At 39.2% G+C, this 24,120-nt stretch overlaps 1 protein-coding gene across 1 annotated transcript in view; it reads right to left on the bottom strand.

The window, feature by feature from the left end:
• The window catches only part of bbs9 (Bardet-Biedl syndrome 9), a 230,088-nt gene that overhangs the window by 93,189 nt on the left and 112,779 nt on the right, over positions 1-24,120 (bottom strand). Inside the window, exons 20-21 of the mRNA XM_036556544.1 lie at positions 13,492-13,674; positions 2,852-3,077 (exon numbers count right to left, since the gene is read on the bottom strand). Coding sequence (XP_036412437.1) covers positions 2,852-3,077; positions 13,492-13,674 — 409 coding nt within the window. The remainder of the gene's footprint in view (positions 1-2,851; positions 3,078-13,491; positions 13,675-24,120) is intronic.

Below are 24,120 nucleotides of genomic sequence, written 5' to 3' on the forward strand. Positions count from 1 at the left end.
ATTGCATTCAGCTTTAAAAGCATTAACTGTTGTCGGATGATTAGCTCATATACATTGATAACAGTATCAATAATGGCCCATAGATCAAATTTTTCGACTGCCAATCAAGATTTAAATGTTAGAAAACACAAAGTCTGGCTTTAGGATGCTCAAAAGTAACCATATTTGTCTGTCAAAATATGATCAAAATATGATCAGTCTATCAGCTCATAACAGTCTAGATATGTTGTGTGGCGTCAGAACATTCCATAGTTGCACAATGAAGCACTTTGTTTGTTTGTTTGTTTTTTTTACAGTGGTCATGCATGTTAAAATAAAAAGCCGTGCTGCAGCCTTCAACATTGTAATTAGTAATGTTATAATACTGAGTGCGTTTACATGCACTCAAAAAATCCGATCACAATTGGATTTCTGCAGTTATCTGATTATTTAAATGGTCATGGAAACAACATCTGTTTAAATCTGATTTCTTAGATTCGAGTAAGGTCTAGAAATCCGATTAAGAAATCCGAAAAAAAAAATAGCTGGGTTTTAGCTCAGTAGTCAGATTTCTCAGTGCATGTAAACTCTTACTCTGATTTCTTTCGGTTTTCTCAGTGTGCACACATGCGAAACAGACAATGGTACCGGAAATAACAAGCAGTGTTGCCACGAGATGCAGTAAAAAAAACTTTTGGAGCGACGCTGAAACCAATTACGTGCTTGACGAAATACAGATTTAAATATTCTTCATGAACATTTCGTCTTGATGATGTATGTTTACAGTTTCAGGTAAAGTTACGTTACATTACGTTTACATCACATCTTCTTCTGTGAGTTTATTGGCTGACTGCAAAGCAGAAATCTGATTACTGCCTAACTCATGTAGACCCAGAGTTTTCCATTATCGGATTACTCACATGTAAGCGTGTTGATCGGATTACTGACACAATCTTTTTTTTGCAGTTATCGGATTATTACGTGCATAAACAGACTTGTTGCTTAGAGAAAATAATTTTATTCATGAAAACTAACGAGCACCAAAAAAAAGGGACACGTTCAGAAAGTTCAGATCTGAAAAAGAAACAGAGAGAGATAGAACAGGTTTGTTTCTGTCTCTCTCTGTTTCTTTTTCAGATGGAAATCTTTTCAGTACTATCTAGAACACTTCCGGTCAGAGTGTAGGTGAATTTGCTAATTAGAATGGGTGTCTGGATCCTTTTAGACATGTGTGTATAATGTATATATGCCTCTTTTCCACTGCTGGGCTGAATGGTTCTTAGCATGGAAAACTGTTCCAGTACCTATACCTGAACATGGTTTCAAAAACCAGTATGGTTCCTTCAACAGGGTTAGCTATAGGATAGCAGAATGATGTGTACTCTTAAAAATTTAAAAATTGTTCTTTACAGCACTAAAACAGTTCCACTATTGTTGAGTAAAAGACCGTTTTCTTAGTACTGTGTAGAACCCTTGCTGTTTTCTAATGGTTTTACATTTTTCACTTTTCTAACATTTCTTTTGTGTCGATACAAACATAGGAACCAGTGTCCTTTTCTGAGGCTGAACTGAACTGAACGATATGCATGAGCAGCACTGTAACCTTTTTTTTTAAATATAAAGGTTGGTCATTTTTAGCAGACTAATCACCGATATCAATAAAACTGCAGGTTGGCAATATTAGCCAATAGCTCCAGTGCATACTATATGAGAGGTATTTTCTTTAATCATCTAAGGAGTCACTCAAAATGTACAAAAGTGACCATTCAAACATTTTTTCTTGGGTGAGTTTCAAAAGAACCCTATCAAGCTTCCAGATACTATTGTATAATTCACACCTAGAATCAAGTAGATTCTGAAAAACCAGTATAGAAAAATAAAGTTCCTGAAAATAACTACGAACCCTACAGTCTTTCTCAAGGTGCACATACAACACACTCTCTGGAATACAGCCACTGAGTACATGTACATGAAATGACTTTAAAAGGTGAAAGTAACAGCTACGCAGAAGACGAATGGTGTCCGGCGTGAGAGAGATTCGTAGAGCGGCTGCAGGACAGATGAATGTGTTTTAGGCGAGCTAGGGCAGAATTAGGTGCTTTAGGAAAACAAGGAAAACGAGGCTTACAAGCGGCTTCTTTGGCCCCCGTTGGGCCCTTTTGTTGGGGTTTAATGACGCGTAGGGGCCTCTGTCCTCTTGGGCCCTGCTGAGGGCCCGGAGCCATTAAGGTATGCAGAAACACAGAGCCAGACAGTAAACAGACGGATCAATGAAACACATGCTCTTTTACACCGCCCTTTAAAAGCTCTTAACCTTTACACAGGCATTCTTGGGGCGAAGGACGTCTCAAGACAAATGAAAGTGAAGCAAGGACAAAAATAAATGAATAAATAAATACAAAACATGCACATTTTCCTGCATGAAAGCAAAAGTCAAACAGCCCATGTACTGAGCCCTGTTGCAGTCCTAAATTAAATGATAGTGATAGGGCCAGTCGTGAAGAAGGAAATTGTAAGAATTTTGCAGTAGGCCCACAATACTCAATCGATTCATCTATGGACCGTTATTTCATTAATCAACTAGTCCATTATGACTCCTGTGGCTTCCACAGTGCTACCATCATTCCAGAATCCGCTGGCGAAAACCAATTTTTTCTTTTATGGGGCAACAAAAGCCATATAACCTCTATCACTTATTATAAAGTAATAAGTGTGCTGTTGGAATGACCATGTCTATTCTATGAACTTTATAAAGCATTTTTGTTTTTAAGTTAATGGCACATTGACTTTTTACCGTAACTGACGGCTAATTTTGCATGCTAATCATTGCAGCTCTAATTCACATGAACTTGCACAAACATACTATCCTGACCTGGCATCATTACAGGTGTTGGAGCATTAGCCTCAGAGGACAGAGATAGGCGGCCACCCTTGCCGATGCGGTCACAGAGTAGCGTGATGTGCTTCTTGAGGCGCAAGGTGTCTTTGGGCATGCTCAGCTGCGTCGTGCTCAGGCTAATGGCTTGGTCCTTTGGACTCCGTGATAGACAAGTTCTCAAAAGGTGAGACACTGCTGCATCCACACTCTCCTCCCAACCCTGAGAGAAAGCAAAGAGAAGAGAAAGAGAGGGAGTGAGAATGAGAGCGAGGGGCTGATTCCAGCCGTAACCAAAAGAGATTAACTTCTGGATAGAAAAACACTGCACAGGCCACACATCTCTGTTGTAATCGGCAAGACAGTAAAATCACCTATAATTCCATCCTGTGGTTTAACAACTTTGGCTAGAGCCAATTGGCAAGGGACAGACTTGGATTACATAGCGCCTCCTGTGGCAGAGCTGAAGAGCAGTGCTCTAGTCTGAGGTTTAACCCAGGAGACAGGACTGTTTGAAGACAGTAATGAACCAGATAAGAAGCTCAACACAGAAGTTTATTGTATATGAGGAGGTAACATGATCTCACATACACATCACAAAGTTCAGCTGCCATAAATTTCAGCTTCATATGAGAAAAAAATATAACACTATTCTTACCCCAAACTGAAATAATAATAAGAGGTTTTTAATATATATTTACAGAAGCATACATAGACCACTGAATGTACAATCTTATTCTGTACAGCAAAAGTTAGGGTGCCCTCGGTTTTACTAATTTATCAAGTAAAAATACATATTCATGACACATTCTCTCTAGGGAATTAAAAAACTCCAAAACTGTGCACATTTTTGAGCACAATTCCTATTTATTTGTTTAACGTTGTTAAACAACGTTGTTAATAAAATTCAATGTGCCATAATTTAAAAAGGCCACAATTTATCTTTTTTTTCCTTTTTTTCCCCCCAATATATTAAATTAAGCAAATAAGCAGTAATTATGCACAGAAATGTGTTCTCTGTCATAGATGTGTGCTTATTTTCACTTAGAAATTTAATGTAATTGTATGTAGCAAGCACAGATAAAAAAAAGTCTGATTTTTTATGTAGTTTTTTATAGATAATGTCAGTAGTGTGTCATACAGTGTCAGGTACCACATAAAGTATGTTTGACCTGAACAACAAGTTTGAGTCAAATGTTTGATTTATGCATGCTATTTATACAATGTTAATTAGTGCAGTTTACGCTGTCATTATTTGTTAATAGGCCTGTATAATAAAGCTTTTTTATTATTATCATGATCTGAGCTTCTGTGATAAAAACGTGCAATAATAAGTGCTGCAATAACACAACAGATCAAATGATCTCACACAGGCAGCGCTATACTAATGTAATTACATTATCACCGATTACTTCCCTGCCCTGGGTTTGAACCCTGCTCTGCTGCGTGGTGAGTAACTAACTCAGACATTTGACTAAACTCACAATTACAAAAAATACACACACTGTAAAAAGTGCTGGAAATGTGATGATTATTCTTCATCCCAGAGCTGTGTGTTAAAGAAGTGAAACAGTAATGGCTACTGTAATAATAACTGTAGTAATGGCTTCACAACAAACGTGCATCACCATCAGGAACCACCATAACTAACAAAATATACAGGTATTACTATTTCTTGTTGTGAAAAAATGTGCTTGCAGTTCTGATGTAAGTAGTTTTTATTATTTTTTTTTTTATTTTGCACAACAGTGCAAAAAATGGTGCTTTATAATTTGATATTTTGCAGTTTTTGCTATTTGCTCAGATTTGGATTTATGTTCACCCAGCAAAAAAACAGCTGTGAAGCTACTGTGCAAAAATAAAGAAGCAAACTTAGAACATCGAACATGTCTTGACTGATTTGGCAGCAAACATGGCTGATTGACTACATTTGAGGTAAAGAGAAAGATGTGAGAATTAGATTTTTGGCTAAAGCACAGCTTTAAAGTCAACTGCTAAGACAGGAGGACCTGTGTGTGTGTTTGTGTGTGTTTTTGTGTCTGTGTGTGTGTGTGTGTGTGTGTGTGTGTGTGTGTGTGTGTATCTGCTGGCAGCGTGGCTCAGACTCCCTCAGAGGACGGATGGGCCGGGGTGTTGACAGGCAGGGCAGGGCGTGGGGCCGCTGTGCTGTCCCCTGCCGCCATCCAGATAGCCCTTAATGAACCCTAATGACAGGTAATCAGCCCTGTAATGATGATGACAGGGAAGAGCCATTTACAGCCAGAGGAGGAAGGGAGTGAGCAAGAAGGGGGGGCAGGTGAGATTTAATGTCCATCAGAAGAGAAGATGAGCTCTTGAGCCAAAAAAACAGACACAACAGAGATGCACCAGAATTCAACCCCCGACCGGCTAAACCGACAATTTAAAGTGACAGTTGAGCCACAATGGTAACAGCTAGGTTACTGACAAAAGAGTCATATAGAAATAATAGTAGCCGCCATCTTAACATCTACATTTTGTATTTTTGTACATTTTCATAGACAACAGTGTGACATACAGGGTCAGGAACCGCATATGCAAGTCTATCTGACACTACTTAAGGGCCCACTTCTTGGAAAAACCACCTATTCAGCCTACAGCAGTTTAGCTATGCCCATTCACGCTGAAGCTATAAGGACTGCTTTCTGAATGAGGCACAATACAGGGCAGCCAATCAGAACAGAGCTCATTTACATAGCTGCCTTAAAGGCACAATAACAAAAACAGCACGTTTAAGTCTAAAAGCTAAAGAGAGGTTGGAAAATGGTTGTGTAAAAATGAATTACGACTCGATCTTTTACCAAACTACTCCAGCAAAGGCAGTGCTTGAACATCCCGGTGTTTGAGCACTGCATCTTATTTATACGAGCTATCTGGAATGAATTATTTGGAGCAAAAATTCCAGGGTGAATTCTGATGATGAAGTCCCCTGCAATCAAAACATAGGCATACAGTGATAGAAGAGGATCAACTACACTGGGAGGAAAATGTGAATTTTTCTTAAAACGATTACAATCCTTTCACTTGGTTACTCACAAAACCTTCCTCTCTACTTCTACTCTTTAAAAAAAGCCACTGAACCAGGCTGAATGTGGGTGTGTGTTCAGAAGCACGCGTGGTGGGAGGTTGGGGGCTCAGGTAAGGTGGTCACAGGTGAGTAGAAGCAGAGTACTTTCCCCATGGCCAACTGCATTGGTGGAATTCCAGCGGCTATGGCTTACTTGGGATTATTTGGTTAGAGAGATAAGAGACATTAAAGCGAGGGCCAAGACTGGCCGCCAAAGTCTGCTGCGGTGGACATGGCTCCGGGTGGGCGAAGGTGGAAAGTGAGTGTGTTTTGTTTGTTTTCTGAACAAAAATGTCTTGACTTTGTAGAAAAACCAGAGAAAAACAGGGCTGATCTACTGGAACAACAAAACGCTTCAGACTCTGTGAAGTGTTTCTCTTTTTCTCTGAAAGGGTAAACAATTTCTCTATTGTTACTGAAGGTAAGGCTGTGGTTGGAGTAAGGTTTAGGGTCAGGCTTAGAAAATTAGTTTTACACATAAATACTTACATGTTGTCACAGTCTGAACAAAATCTTGAATCTTCATTTTTCATTTTCATTTTTCACATGATTAGAAAGTGCCAGTTTTTCTACGTCGCTCTACATTTTCACAATGAATGGACCAAATAGTCTAAAATGATTTATGACTTGAATAAGATGGATAACCCGCATTAAACGTTATGTTTTTTTTGGTTTGTTTGTTTGGTTTTTTTACAGCTATAAGGTTTTATTCTGACAGCAGCAATATTTATAATATCTACTGGATATATTATTATATAGGTACTTCTTTATATATAATTGAGTTCACTTGCAAAAAACATCTCAAATTTATCTCAATTTTCATAAATCATGTTTTTTTGATTTCCAGGTAATAGCAATCAAACTGCAGTTGCGTTGTTTTGATTAAGTAAAAGTAACTTAATAATATACAGGTAACTTACAAAATTAAACTTCACTAAATTTTATTATTTTTTTTATTTAATTTTGTTTTTTTTTTATAAGATAATTCCAACAGTCATTTCACATTTCAGTCACTTAATGGATACAAGTTTCTTTTAGTAATTCCGCCTTAGCATTATTTATCTTAAAACAAGTACGTAAAATGCTGACCACTGCAACAAATACAGCCCATTAGTGGTCAATATTAAACATCTATGAGATCATACTTGGAAAATCCTAGGGCTGAATATCGAATGGCTCTCTGCTCCCTATACTGTTTCACTATGTAAAATTTTGGCTTTCACCCCCAAATGTTGCTCTTTGTGTCCAGTATGAATTGTGTGAATTGTGCACACGTGTTCTGTTTAGATGCAGCAGCTGTTACCTGACCCGAATACTGTGCTCTGATTCGCTGAATGGATTTATCGGGTTCGGCGCGAGAACAGCACTGCCGTTTGACCATTTCTGCTGCAAAACATGAACTTGTTGTGCCGTGACATTGGACAATAACGGCTTTTGTGATTAAACATATTTAGGTTCAGAATGCACTGTGTGTTAAGAATAACTGTGCTGATGATGCTGTGCTGATGATGCTGTGTATCATTTTTTGCAAATAAAGTCGTCAGTTCATTTGGGATATATTATTAAATATTAAGGCTGTCAAAGTTAATATGTTAATATTATGACAATCAACGCCATTAACACATTTTCCTAGTTTGACCCTTTGAACCATCCGTAGTAGTGCAGTGCGCTGTATGTTGCTATGATAAAATTTGCGACTGTAGTCCTCTCATTCAAATATAGCTTTTACATAGCTTTTAAAGCGATACCTTCAGCACCTTCGGCAGACTACGCTGGACGGTGCTTGTGGTTAACTCATTAGGCCTTAACTGACTTGTTAAGACTGTTTAGGTAGGTAAACACTTGTTGTTAGGAGCCATCAGAAGACACTTTCAAAGCACAAAAATTCTCTGACTCTTCAAACCCGGTTCTAACCCCCCAATAACCTTGGGCTCCTCTATGCCGCTTCCTGATGATCTGAAGTTGAAGCTGACTGATCCACTATATGGACAAAAGTATTGGGACACACCTCTTAATCATTCAATTCAGGTGTTTTATTCAGTCCTATTGACAGAGGTGTATAAAGTACCAAGCCATGCAGTGAAAGACTGATTTGCTCTAAAGAGCTCAATGAAATTGAGTGTACTGTAATAAAACGCCACTATTGCAACAAGTCAGTGTGCAAAATTTTTTGCCTGGATGAAGTGGGTGGATTTGCGAGCTAGCCCCCTCATCCAATGTCAATGTCTGACTTCACAGATGCTTATTCTGGAAAAAAAAAATTCCCACAGACACACTCCAAAAGTTTCCCAGAAGAGTGGAAGCTGTTATAGCAGCAAAGGGAGGACCAACTCCATATTTATGCCTATGAATTTAGAATGGGATGTAAGGTATAATGTGTAGGTGTCCCAATACTTTTGTCCATATAGTGTACCTACAAAGCAGGAAAAGGCTAAAAGATTTCAAAGTGCTTCCAATTTGCAATTTCTACTGTCTGAAATCTCATTAAGAAATGGCAGTTATGTAGAACTGTAGAAGTCTACTCAGCTACTCTTATGCTGGCCAGAAACTCAAAGTAATACCCCTACAGTTTAGCTGACACAGGAGTCATATAGCACCGTTCTACTGTGCAGGATCTAGATAAGCCAGTGGCATTTTGGAAACAAGCGCAGTGAACTGATTAAGTAAAATGGCCACAATCACTAAAGGTATGTTTGGAGAAAAAAAAAACAGCATTTGATGAAAGGAACACCTTGCCAACTGCCACCATGGGGGTGGTATTATGCTTTGAGGTTGTGAGGCAGCCAGTGGTCCAGTGGTCAGAATTTGCCTATACTTAACAGAATCCATGAAATCCATGCTTCCATTTCCCTGTGTGATCCATTACATTACATGGGGAGATGAAAGCATGGATTCCATTTAATATCAGCAAATTTTGACATCACAAAAAAACTGGGTCTGAACCTGACGCCCACGTCCTGACGCTGTATAAAAACAAGTCAGCATGTGCAGACTGTCTATATACTTCAATATGACTTGCTTGAGTTGAGAACATAAAGGCAGAAGAGGAAATGAGCGAGAAAGAGCGAGAGAGATAAAGAGAAAGAGAAAGAGAGAGAAACAGAGTGAAAGCTCATGATACGTGTCATTAGCGAGTGGCTGGCTCAGTTTACTGATTCTATCTGTGCCTGGACCATGACCTACACTCACTCACTCACTCACTCATACGCCACTCTCTGGAATGAGGAGTAGCCATGGAAACCAAACTCTCTCCTCTGTATACCGTCCCTCCGTCACCATGTAAACTACCACGTTTACGCTAAAGTAACCCCCACCAGCGGAGACAGCTGCAATTTCCAAAAAACGTGTGGTCTCCTTTTTTTGGAGCCATTTATCATGTTGATCTATGTTGCCACTTTAATGCCCATTTTACTATTTCCTCTTCCTTGTCTTTGACATTAAAGGAGATATAGTGATTCTACTGATGTGTGCGAAGGTCAGACAGACACACAGCCACCACACTGAATCTCACATACACACTCACACAGACAGAAATAGCTCGCACCTGAGGAGAGGGTCGCTCAGGCTTTAAAGAGAGAGTTTGAGTGTTTGTTGTGCGGTTGCTTCATAAAAAGGATTACTCCGTAATTGGCTGTAATAGGCTGTAATTGTCGTGGTGCTGACTGCATTAGCTCAGACATGTGGAGCATGCTTATTTTCAGAGGCACAGTCACAGAGGATGGTGTATATATAGAAAGCCACGTATGTATATATGGAATGGTATCTAAAAGTAGCATATGAACACTCATTCAAATGAGGACACATCCCTGCCTTAGTCGTTGGCTTATACAGCACTGCTGTAAATTACAGCCTGTGTGTATACCACCTGTCGCTGCGGAGCATTTTCACCAGGCTGTGATCTTGCCACTCTCATTGTAAAGGTATTTGCAGTGACGCCAGCGGCTGTGAATAGCCTGAAGCTGTGTTTGCTCAACAGGATGTCAGCTAATTGATAACTGAAAGGGAAAACAGCAAAGCCTATTTAATGCCCCCTACAGCAGCAGTGAAGTAAGTACAACCACACAGTATAGTACTTAAACGGTGTCCGGTTCCGGTTCTGAAAGGCTGGGGCTTTGCACTGCTTGTGATCATCCTGCTCGAAGTAATGTTTTCAATTTTGGTTCAAACTCAAACACAGCCTGAGTGTGACCTGAACCAACCCACCGCAAGAAGTTTAAGACTCAAGCCTGACTTTAGCGAGGAAAAAAACCTTTTTGGCAGCTCAAAAAATTCTGTCCCAATTAAAACGTTTTCAATCCCGACTGCAGCCCGACACGTTTTGTCAAACCTGTCTGTAACTTGATTTAATTCTTCTTGTTTCCGACTGTAGTCTGAAAAATTATGCATGAGCCTAATTGAAGTTTGCAAAAAATTCAGTCTGTGCACAGCTGTAACTCAACAACATTCTATCTGCACTTCACAGTAAGCCGATAAAATTTGTCTGAACCCGACTGAAGCTTGACAAAATTCTGTCCAAACCTGACAGCATCCTGACAAAAATCTACCCCAACCTGGCTGGAGTCTGACAAAATTCTGGATGAACCCAACAGTAGCCCATCAAAATAATGTCCCAGCCCAACTGTCATCCGACAAATTTCTGTCTAAATCCAACTGGACAGAACTAACAAAACAATACTGTCCAAATCAGTCCGTAACGCATCAAAATTCTGTCCCAACCAGGTGCATCGCCTGGCCGGGGCTTCCAAGGCTGTAGCCCTGAACATTTTTTAAACGTTAACAGGGGCAGGCAGAGAGAGAGAGAGAGAGAGAGAGAGAGAGAGAGAGAGAGAGAGAGAGAGAGAATGGATAGGAGAAAATGCATGAGAGTGTGAAATTTCTGTAAAAAAGGCAAATCCACGATGTAAAATAATCAATCTTTAGAAAACAATCCAAATTCAAACTGCTGTAGTGAAGAACGTTTACCAATGCTTTGTATAGTCTGTCCAGACTTCTAATAATGTTTATCTGGACACTACTATAAAAATACCAAGATGGAACGCTTAATTTAAGTGCAATCTTTTATCTTTTTTACTAAATTATCGTTTCTTATTCTGTCAGGCAAGAAGAGTTTTGCTGAATGACTAGAATTTAAAATATTTGAATATCTAGATAAAATACCTCTGTGTTAGCAGGATATTAGAGAGGAGACGTGTAGAAGAGAGAGTTTGTTTATAGGTATGTCAGTCAACATTGCTGAATCACTGCACATTTTGTTGATGTGTAAATCCTTACATTAAAGTTAAAAAGCTGCAGCTGCACATTTTACAAGGTAATCAAAAAACATTGGGGAGGAAATGATAAAACAGTTCTACAATGAACTGGGATGAGCCCCGGATCCAGCCAACAGCCCTGGTCCCAACGCAACTGTTACCTGACGAAATTCTGTCCCAATCCAACTGTAGCTCTTCAAAATCCTGTCTGAACCCAACTACAACCCAAAACGTTCTGTCCCGACCTGACAGTAGCCCGACAACATTGTGTCTGAACTCGACAGCAGCCCCGCAAAACTGTCCCAATGCAACTATAGCCAAACAAACTTCAACTGTAACATGACAATATTCTGTCCGAACCCGACTACAACCTGAGAAAATTTGGCGTTAACTCAATCGTAGCCCAACAGCATCTGTCAATTTAAATTTCAGAATTTCAAAAACATCTCAGAGGTTTCTCAGAAGTTTTAAGTTTGGATAAACTTTACATAATGGACTTTATATAATCCATTAAAAGCGAGAGAAACCCAAAAATGAAATCTGAACTCGACAAAATCTGATGTGTCAAGTTTTATGAGGTGAAATACTTCAAACTCCAGTTAAAACCCACCTACTAAACCTGGCAACTCCTGATTGCAGAGCTGAATCACAGGTAATTAACCAAACTGTGCTGTGCTGCGGCCCATAAGAGCCAGACATACCTGGACATACCTGGAAAGATGATGATGTGAAATGTTGGCTTAACCCCTCATTCATTCCTGTGCTATAATGCTGAACTGTTTGGAAATCACTAAAATCACTAAAAACAGAAAGTACACAAAAACCAAACACACTCTTTTCTGTCACTCTATTTGATCTGTCAGCAGGCTGGGGGGGTGGGGGGTGGGTCAGTGGACCCCTTCTCTCAGTGTGCACAAACAATTTGGGAGCTTTCAGCAGCTTCAACCAACACAGGAGCCGTTTACACTGCAGGGCCCCTGAGGTCAAGGGCTCTGCCTGAATTAGGGTCCTTAGAGGAGACACAATAGAGTGTTCTCTGAGTAGAGCCGCCAACATGACGCAGTACTGTGTGTGTGTGTTTGTGTGTATGTGTGTGTTCCACAGCAGTAGCAGTTCGAGCACTGCATGAGTGTGCATGTGTGGATGTTAAGCCAGTTATGTCAGGTCCTGTAGTACATGGCTAAAAACAAAGCATACTGTCCAGGTGTTTTTGTTTGGGAGCCAAAAAAGGCCAAACGTCCCATTTTATTTTTTATTTATTTTTTGTAATGTATTTTATTTTATTTTAATTAATTAATTAATTTATACTCTCTTATACTTTAACTTCTGTCTATTTTTTGGCTATTTTTTTTAGACTAATCTATCTATCTATCTATCTATCTATCTATCTATTGTTGAATTCTAGATGAACCCAGTATTACGCAACAGAAAATAAAAGAGTACAGAGCGTCCTGCTGCCTTCTTCCACCTTAAATAAACAATCCACCCTGATAAAGCCCTTCTCTGATATCATCAATTTTTTCCGGTAACTTTTGCATGGCTTCATGCGGCCTTTGGCCCGTATACCTCTATGAGGCATGGAACATTTTTTTTCCCCAAAACAAACATGTGAATGCAAACTAAGCATTTTTCGATTACTGAGTTGTGTGTATACATAATTTAAACCTCTATTATTTTAATCATCCTTTTGCTAGCTGTAATATAGCACAATTCTGAACTTAATAACTCATCTTGTCAGGCTAAAGTACAGCTTCCACACAGTGGGGTTAATTTGAACATGCTGTTACAACTAGGCAACAATAAGACAGCCGATATCCCTTCATATAAGTGTAATACAAAATGTTTTATGAAAGTTTTCCTGCACGGATTCATCAAAAATTCACTACAGATGTCATGTATAGAAAAAATATGTAAAATTTATTGCGCTGATATTTACTACTTATTGATAAATAAAAGCCACTTTCTACTGATGATTATCATTTTTATGTATTTTCATGTATTTAGGTTGGAAATCTCTGGTTCAAACAACATAAACTGTACTGAATTAACTGTGTTTGCATCATTTTACCACATTTTTTAGTGACCATTACAAAAAGACCCTGAGTCTGTTACAATTAACCCCAGCCGTGGGGTAAGTACCTTTTCCACTCTGCTTACACTTGAATTGTTCATAAACAGTGGGTGCTGCAAAGTTTATGTTTACAATTTGTGGGTTGCTTGAAAAATAATAAAAAAAAAAAAGCTCTCCTCTAGAGGCGATACAGCCTCCAGTATGGCAATACATGTGTATGATGTGTTCTCACCAGTTGTGGTGTGTCCTGTAGCAGAGGCAGTAATGTAGCCTCCAGTATGGCGGTCTGGTCAGCGCTGAGTCCCTGCCACAGTGAGACCAGCAGGATGAGCAGGTGAGTGGCGCTCCGCAGCCTGGAGAAAGCCTGCACCAGACACGCCCTGTTCTCCTCTGCCGCGTCCGCTAATGCTATTACCTGAGAGAGAGAGAGAAAGAAAGAGACAGCACAAGAGAGAAAGGGGGGAAGAGAGATGCGTACATTTTGAATGGAGGGTCTCTCATGCTTTAGTTTTGCACATTTGCACTTTCTTCCTAACTTTGTGTTTATGGTGATAATAAAGAGCAATACATACACTAGCATTCAAAAGACTGGAATTATTTACCATGTTTACATTTTTTTACTGTTATTTTATATGCAATAATAACCTATACAGTGTGGATTTTAATATTACAAACTATTCAGCAAAAAGAATTGTAAGACGTGTTATTCAGGTGTTTATTTCAGGTATTCTGTGCTCAAAAGTGTATAAAATGATAAAAATATGCACTAATTATCTATTTACATTCAATTTTTGTCAGGTTATCTGATTTGATGTTTGATCTCCACTTGAATTCTGGATATTATATTTTATTATACTTTAATTCTCAAAGCTGTACAGCGTTCTCAGTCATTCTAGAACCTACAGCTCTGTTCATCATTCTGGACACATCTTCTTTTTTGTTCACAGCTTCCTAGTGTTTTTCTAATCATTTTAAACCTGTGAAGCATGTGATTAGCATTATATTTCACTTTATAGACTTGTCTACAACTAAGCTGGTATTATTTTGTTTAAAACATTGATTCCAAACTTTTGGGTGCAAGCATAAACAGGAATATAATAACAGCAATAAATACAACAGTAATTAGCCACACAATTTATCTGTATTCAGATACACTGTCTATTCACTGTGCAATGTACTTTTGTTATTTACTATGGCAGAAGTCGAATCTTACTTTAAAGCATTGTGATGAGTATTATTTCCATACTCTGCATAAACACATGCATTTCTCTGACGCACAGCACTGAACGCACACTGTTCTCACGGTGTAACGTCACCTGTAAGTTTAACCGTTTTCATCCACGTTGCGGATCGCCGGCACTCAGAAGAACAAAAACAAGGAAACTGCCTTTCAAAGTGAAGCCTGCAAACGGAGAGGAGTGTGTAGTGACAAAATGAGACACTGTGCCAAGCTAAACGGAGCTCGGGTCAAGGGGCTTTTGTGAGGGCCGGCGCAAGGCCTGATTGATGCCAGCTGAGGAGGAACAAAGGCACATTTAGCCAGGGTGTAGTGTGTGTGTGTGTGTGTGTGTGTGTGTGTGTGTGTGTGTGTGTGAGAAAACTGGATCCAGGCCCAAATGTTCAGGAGAGAAGATCACAAGACGGAGTGCAGTCCTGTTTCATAGTAGAAGAAGGCGCTCAACAAAAAACATACGCTTCAAGGAATGGTGAATAATCAAATGTTTTCCATTTACACCATACTGACCTGCTGCTATCTATAAAAAAGGACATGTCCATGTTTGTAGATAACAATTCAGCTGATACTTTAGGCATGCAGTTTGCACACTGCTAATAGCTATTATGCTAACCTCAGTGCAAAACAGGCTAATTCAGACACCAAATGTGTTTTGTCTGATTGACTACATTTGGGTCAAAGGGGACATTGATTTTTCATTAAATTCCATTGTAGTGAAAAACTTTTTTCTTTAAAAATTCTTCTTTCTTTCTAGTAAAATCTTTTTAACAGGACACTAATACAGAGCAGTGAGCTCCATGATACTTTTCCAGTGGGTGAAACCTAAACCCTGTACCCGTCTGGTAGGTAAGTAAGGCTGGAACAACATGCAATTTTGAAAAATTGATAAATCAGGATAAACTTAACACAAAATATTGTTGTATTCATTATATAAAACCATGGGTACTGTGAAGTTATATATTCTTTATATCTAGGCAGTTCACGTTTGTGCTAGGAAGGTGACACATGGATTCCCACCTGCGGTTTGTTGATTTTTTATAACTGAATGTGCTGTTAACCAGCGTTAAAATAAAGTTACAATAAAGAAGTGCATCAGACTTGAAGTGAAGGTTCCAGTGCATTACATCCGCAAAAACTGACTTGGTGTGAAAAGATTTTACAGTGACTAAACATTAAACTACAATTAAAAAAAGGAAAATGCTTTTTTTTTGATGGCATTTTCCTTTGTGACCACTGCATGTATATGTGATGTAAAACCAGGACTGGAATTAGGATAGGATAATGGATCGGAATGCTGAAGACTAATGCAGTCTATATGGAAACAACAAAACAATAAATTCTACTTACTGACTTCAGGGCCTTTGCTGATAATTTTCCATAAATTCATACAGTCATATGCAAACGTTTGGTCAAATGACATGTTTTGTTGATTTTCCTAGTTTAAATAAGAGAACACATCCTCTACAGAGAACGCACTACTGCACGTTTTAATACACAATTACTGTTTATTTGCTAAATTTAATATTTTGGAGACAAAAGAAACATTGCGCAAAAGTTATGGCACATTTAATATTGAATAAATAAATACATTTATTATTTATTATAATAAATATATATATATAATTATATATTTACTATAAAATGAAAAATACAATTTTTGAGCTTTTTCTCTGTCAAGGATGTGTGTTTATTTTTACTTCAACAAAACATACAATTAGACTGCGGTGTTAAAACTTTTGCATACAACCCTAAGTGGTCCCAGCTCCAGGGCAAAGGGCTTTTTATCATCAATAACACTGTCTTTAATATAGATTATAGACTGTAAGTCCTACAGTCTATTGGTTTCATTCAACATCACACTTTAAATATATTTAGTGGTCTCCCCCGAGGTGTTTTCAGGCATATTTGTTGAACATACTGTGTTCATGAGCCTATACTGCTCATGTGTAAGTCCATTTTGTTAAAAATTGTTATCTGAGAAGGTTAAATAAGTTACGGCGCAAAATAAAACTTTGTTGCTATGTTACAGCAAGATTTCACAAGCAAAGTGGAAGATACCCTGAGCCTGGTGGGGCAATTTTGTGGCCTCGGATGGAATTTGCGTGACTGGGAGAGTGCTGTGGGTGTGTGACGAGAGCATCCCTGCACTGTGGGGGTCCAGACACACAAACACCCAGACACACACGCTCTGGCCATAGCCGCTACTTACCTCGGGCACATTCTGCAAAAATTACACGGCCTAAAAATATGCGCCTATTTCCAATGTAACATTTACAACCCAAAACAAACCGTGACCAGCGGCAAGGACGGCCCGAGAAAAATCCATTATCCCTGAGGGACGAAGCCACAAGCTGAGGAGCAGAAATATCTCCGCAGTGGGGATAAACAGCCTTTATTTAGTTATTTTTCCCTCCTGTCGGTGGTATTTTTGGCACGGGGGTTGGTGAGGGATGCCTTTGGTTTGTGGTCTTGCTTGCACCTTGAGAAGTGATGCAGCTCATCCAAATGCAGAGCTTCACAGTGGAGGAACGTTGGCAGAACGTTGCGACTATCTGGTCGTAACAATTGGGCACAGTGTCAGAGGCTCTAGGACGAGATAAGGCAGTGGAAAAGTACAGGGCAGAGGTGTGTGAGTGATTGCGGTGGGATGAAGCGGACTTTCCCTGAAACACACTACGGGAGGATTACGGGCAGGTTCGTCAGAGCACTCGCCCGCAGAACATGAATTATTGAAGACTAGCGAAATCCGCACTAAAGAGCCTTTATGTGAACTCATGTTGGTGTCGATGCAAACACAACAACTCAGCTATTGTGGTGCTCTAACAACGTACAAAAGGGGCATATAAGGGGGCTTAATTCTGCCTACAGTATTGTGCAAAATTGAGAAAATTACTTGTAAAGCTATTTATCTAAGTAGTAAACATTTATCTGTATAAAGAAAACAAATCAGAAAAAATGCAAACAAAATCAACGACACCATTTCCAAAGCTCCCCTCGAGGACGTCTAGCATTTAGTTACCATCCAATCAGGGCTGCAAAATACAAATATTTTGATATTCAATTGTTCATGTGACGTAATCACCCAATAATCAGTTAATTGACTTAAATGTGGCCTGTTAATGTGAAGAGCTGTAACAATAAAATGTTTGGAACCTGCTGATACTGTTCCTCAATAGCTAATTTAAAAACACACAAACAAACATGTGGCATTCTGTCTATAATTTCCCATAATTTTCCATAATCTTGAGTTACAGTAAATAATAAGCAATAGCTCAAAGTAAATGGTCCTAAATTTGTAGATTATTGTCATAGCACTTCAGGCTGCAGCATTATTAAAGCCGTTTAACACTACAGCGCGCTAGTTTACTAGATCAGCTATGTGGGATTACGCTACCTGATGGTTGATACATTGTTTTATGATACTTTCAATATAAGCTTTTGCCCTAAAACATATTTTTAAATTCCTTCATTGGAGAGAAGTACAGTCATATGTAAATATGTGACATCCTCTACAAGGAATTTTAATTTATTTGGTGAGTTTAGCCTACAAAAATAAGAAATAGGAAAAAAAGAAAAAAAGACGTAAAATATAAAATGTGCCCTAACTTTTGGATGTATTTTATATTTTATTTTTTCCCTAAATGTTTGTGCATTAAAATCCCACATTAAAATACCAAGTGATAACCTACTGATATTCTTGTTTGTATTTAAATAATGCATGTTTTCAAATATGTGTTTTGTGAAATCTTTAAGACTTAAGAATATTAATTTTTGATTTACATCTTTTGTTTTTTTTATTTTTGGGGTTTTTTCTGCTTTTGCAATTTACTAAATGTGTTGATAAACTCTTACAGATACTTGAGTATCAAAATTAGTCAGAATGCACATCCCAAAAGATAAATACATGCAGGTTCTGTAGATGAGCAATACAAGATGAGAAATGAGTTTATTTAAAGCAGGTTTACACTGTGTGATATACTGCTGCAAAGAAAAATCACAAATTGTGAATAAATTCTTTGACTTTTGGTTAATATTAGCGGTCTTTGAATGTTTAATGCGACGGGCTCCCCCCAGTGAATGATTTACTGCATCTGCAACCAAAGAGAGTCTACAATAAAATTCTGGCAGCCTTCGAAATGTTGGTCTAAAACTTCAGCAGCATGATCTCGACTATGACACACGGCTAAAAGTAACCAATAAGGAGTGGCACGGACTGACGAGGGTGTGTGAGAGGGAGAGAGATTATCAAAAAAGGAAAATACTTCATCGCTGAATGTAAAGTGTAAAGACATTAACCCTCAGTGCACATATAGAGTGACCTGCAGTGAAATAGCAGAGCTAGCAATCATCAGAGACATTGCTTTTGCACTAGAGACAGAAAAATTAGCCTACTGACCTCAAGTTCAATTTGGAGAGTGAGTATTTCATGAAGCCCGTTCCCCACAAGCCACAACCGGCTCTAACCTCTCCTCTAACTTCTTCCTTCAGTCAAAGCATCACCACCGTTGTGCTGAAGGATTTTTCGCTTGCGTGGCCACAAAAAAACTGAATGTCGTCATTTTCTTGCATCGTAAATCTTTCGGCAGAAAATCTTTATTGTATAATCTGATGTGCAGCATAACTGAACTCAGCCTGACGTGGAGTTTGGCCAAGATTTTATTAGCAGCATCTCATGCAATGTGACATGGAGTAAACGTACAAGGCCGCACATTGTAAAACGGCTTTATTCATACCGGAAAAAAGAACAGTATGTGAGAATCTCAGCTCGTTCAGATTTAAAACTGTGTATGTGTGGGAAAGGGAAAGAGCTCCAGAGAGAGAGAGACAGAGAGATCAGCATCATACCAACAAATGATCCTAGACAGTAACTGCTTTTGTCTTTGGTCACGCTGCAGAGATAGAGCGAGGCTGGATAGCTCCTGGCCGATTGGCCGGGACAATGCTTGTTTATAAACTGGGCCTTTGGAGCGGAGAGACAGTGAGGCTGGAGAAAGACTCAGGCTCGATAGCATCTGGCAAACCCACACAGGCAACCTGAGATGGCTTATCGGCAGCCGTGGAAGGCTCCAAACCGCACGGCCTGATAAGGCCCGACAGTTTTTTTCCCCAACTCTGTTAATCCCTCTGCAGCTTACTGAGGCTGACACGCCGCTCCAGCTGCAGTACCAGACCCTTCACACCACACCGACATTCCTTTAGGAGATGCTTCACTTTTTCCAAAGAAATAAAACATGAATGTGATACACTATATATCAACTATATGTCCAAAAATAGTGAAATTCTACCATTTCTGACACAGGTGCTCAACTGCACATGCAGAGCTTGTATAACCTCCATAGAAAAGCACTGCATTGGAGTAATGGAGCTGCATACGATACATTTGGGGCGATTTGTGATGGTTCGACATCAGAACGTGACCTCACCACTGCAAACAAATCCACAGAGCAGGCTGTCACTGCAGCAAACACCTTTTTAATAAACATTTTTCGACCAAAAAGAGAAAAAATGTTGGAAATTTTGACTAGCTTACAAGTTAGTGTCAAAATGAAACACTTCAGAAATAATTAAATGAGAATGCAAATGAGAGACAGTGATCAAAAACACTGCTCTCTTCACTTCGTTCAAACAGCTGGAGTAGTAGCAAATCAACAGTGAAAATATTGGCCATGTAGAACCACTTTTATACAAGCATTAAATTTAGATTTAAATTACTGTTCCCAGCTGAATATCAAGGAAGGTAGAACTACTCAAGAATGTCTCCACTACAGCATTGATATCACTTAAAAAAACAACATTCTGCTTGATACAAAGAATACAGTAAAACAGCAGAAGCAGAAAGGAAAGTCCCCAACAATAGGCCTCATTCACCAATATCTCCCTAAGTTTTTCCTTAAATTTGTTCTTGAGAAAGGTCCTAAGAAAAAGTCTACATCAGATTCATGAGTTCTTAAACAACAAACCTGGTCTCACCTTTGCGTTCTTGAGTGTGTGTAGATTCTGTTCTTACCTAAGAACAAATCCAAAATCAGAGAACATTGGTGAATGTCAGAATGTTGAAGGAATTTCCTCTGAAGAACGGTTGGTGAATGAGGCCCATTGTCTATAGGCTCGGTTTTTGAAATAACAAAAAAAAAAGACAAACAACAGAGCCAAAGTGCAAAGTATAATTAAAAAAATAATGGAATAATGGAAAGCCTGAAATGATCACTGTCTATTGTTGGATTATGTTGGATTTTGTGGCACATACTGTAGCCTTCATACTGTAACAAATGCAGGAAGTTCATTTTATGCAATGTGTATTTAGTGAGTATCTTTTTCAGCTTTCGTCTTTAGTTTTTGGACCAGCGCGTAGTGAATTTCAGTTCTGGCTTTGGCCAAAAATAGTCATTTCATTGCGTCACTGATCAATAGTCTATAGTTCAGACTAAACACTGAACGAGCAGGTGAGTACAAGCTTTTGGACCTACAATTTCCTGTCTTACCCCAGATGTAGTTGATCATCCAGACATGTCTGCTGTCTGAAGTTTCTGCACTGGAGCTATGAGGCTAATGTAGCTAACAAATAACAGAAGCTAATATCCTGCCAACTAGCATCATCCAAATTGAACATTTAAAGCATCACACAATTGCCTAAAAACATGTTCACAATACACAACATACATCACAAAATTTCATTTTTGATTAGTGGAATGCATAAGTTTGATAATTTACACAAAAAAGCGACAAGAAAAAGTCCCAGTTCTGCCACATTAAAAAAAATATGATTAAAACTGAATACAATGGTTTTTATTCAGAGCTTCTTTCACTGCACTGCACTTATAATATTCCAAATGAATGGGTGTAATCATGCTCTCTCTGTAATGAAATAGCAGATGGTCAGTGCTCTCTAAGTACTGACAATATCCATGATACGCCCAGAAAAGTAGACTGTGACATAATTTATCACAATAACGATAACATACTGTCATACTGCCCAACTTTATGTTTATGTGAAACAAAGTCAATAAAATCATAGCACATTTTTGAATATTTTTTAAGAACTTTTGAATATGGCAGAACTGGTTCTTTTTTGTCTGTTGCAACTTATTAAACCCCAGAAAAACAAAATGTTGTGATACACATTGTGTATCATGAACGTCTTCAAGTGTCACACGGTTATGATTTCTGCCGTATCGCCCACCTCTGAATATGACCAATAAGAATAACGATAATTGGTCACATCTCTCAGTTACCTGTATTTAGGTACACTGTAAAACATGGATATGGATGTGGTCATTTTCAACCACACAGGGAGAAAGAAAAAGAGAAAGAGAGAGAGAGAGTGAGTGCAAATGAGTGAGCGATGGGCAGCTACATCAAACAGCTCTGAGCATCTGGGCTCATACGAACCTCCTCAGAGACGAAACACCTTAACGACCTTGCGGTCAGATAGTGCAGGGTGGTCCTCCGCCTCCAGGGTGTGGGCTGAGGGAAAGCCAGGAGCTGCCCAGTGGGGGGCACCCTGCTGTGGCTTTGGAATGGCTGAAGCCTTACAACCCTGCAGCATGTAAGGAGGATCTCTACGCCTCGCACTGTGAGTACGCTACGTGAGTACATGAGGCTTTGCGCGCACACACACACACACACACACACACACACACATTATTTTAAAGAATTATGTTTTAATTTTGCCTGAACTGGCTTTAAAGTGGTCTTGTGTAATCATCTGTACACCTGTGATAGTCCAGGAGTGGTATTTTTCGCCTACTTGAAGCTTAAAGGGACAACTAAATGAAATATTTCGAAATACAGAAACGGTAATTGCCCCAACCAGCTCATTAACTCAGAGGGGCAGAGTGCAGGCCATCTGAGGGTCAGTTTAGGGCCTGAGGGAGAAGAGTTTCTGTCTAATAACTGCTGCTTCAAAAACAACCCAGAGGTCAACTTTTACCAAAGAAGTGACAAATGAACGAAGAGGTGTTAAAAACATACAAATCACATCACACAAAACACATCAGGTCTGACCATCTTCCATTCAACAAAATGTCTTTTAAGAAAAAGCAATAACCCAAATGAGGCTGTGTGTTACAGTGATTTTACCAGAGGTGTTGTCAGGCATATCGCGAAGCGCATTGCTTTTTTAAAACAGAAACAAAATACAATACGATAAAACAAACCAATGTTCAATAACTAATATCAACATACTACAGAGCTGGGTGATTTATCATCAATACTAGAGCTTTAATTAGGCCTGAAATTTTGTCCAAGCCTGAATATGGCCCGAGAACTGACCCAACTTAAACAGCGTTATCATGTTTTGAGTCCAAAACTAACCTACGTCCAAAGAATTTGTGCCCAAAACTGACCCGAATGCATCCGTTGTCATGCAGAGTGCCAAAACCTGACAGGATAATGGCACTTCACTTAATAAAAAAAAAAAAAACAAACACCACAAACATTCTTAATCTAGGAAAATTTTGCATCATGTGCTGATTTGTTTTCCCTTGTGGGTAACTCCAGGAAGAGAGATTAAAAACTGTTTGAAGGTAGTGAAAGTAGAGAGGAATAACAATGTAAGGAGAAAAACTAAAACAGAATATGCAGGGCAATAGGTCTTAAAAGGGGACGATGGGCTGTGAGAACTCAAAGAGAAAATCTGAGCTCAACTTATAAACAGGTGGTTTCCGTCAAGTTCGGACAAATAACTAAAGCTCTAATCTACCGTCATACTGACATACCGTGATATAAAGCAACTTAATCGAAGGTAAACTGGTCTAAAGGTATTGTTGTCACTGAAATACTTAAAACAAGCTGTTGAAACAGGATTAGAGGGTAATGTGCCGTCTTCAGTGTTAGTTAAGCCAGTATCTAATAACAAAGTACTAAAAAACTGCCCATGCCACATTCTGCTGTGGTCCTCATTCTAACATGCATACATCAGCTAGAAATGAGTGTAGGTGCATGCAGCCATGTCAACACAGACACAGCAGCAGTGATAGGCTGCTGGAGTGTGTGTACATTCGTTCATACTTCATTCCAGCTTCCATATTTAGAAGCCGGGTGGCCTTTCATTAGAGCAGCTTTCTCTACTCATTTTAGCAGACGCTCGGTTCCAGTCTGTAATCACCCGGCCAAACTCACCTCCCATACAGTACTCGCACACACACACACACAAACACACACACAACTCCCATACAGCGCACACACACACAACACACACACAACTCCCATACAGCACACACACACACAAACACACACACAACTCCCATACAGCACACACACACACACACACACACACACTCCCATACAGCACACACACACACAACAGACAACACACACACACAACTCCCATACAGCGCATACACACAGTACACACATACACACACAACTCCCACTCAGCACACACACACAACTCCCATACAGCACACATACACACACAAAGTTCCCATACAGCACACACAACTCGCATACAGCACACATACACACACACCTCCCATTCAGCACACACACACAACTCCCACACAGTACACTCACACACAAACAACTCCCATACAGCACACATGCACACACAACTCCCACACAGTACACTCACACACAAACAACTCCCATAGCGCACACAGACACACACACACGCACACACACACACAA

This window comes from Colossoma macropomum, unplaced genomic scaffold, assembly GCF_904425465.1.
Source record: "Colossoma macropomum unplaced genomic scaffold, Colossoma_macropomum, whole genome shotgun sequence".
Classification (NCBI taxonomy): domain Eukaryota; kingdom Metazoa; phylum Chordata; class Actinopteri; order Characiformes; family Serrasalmidae; genus Colossoma; species Colossoma macropomum.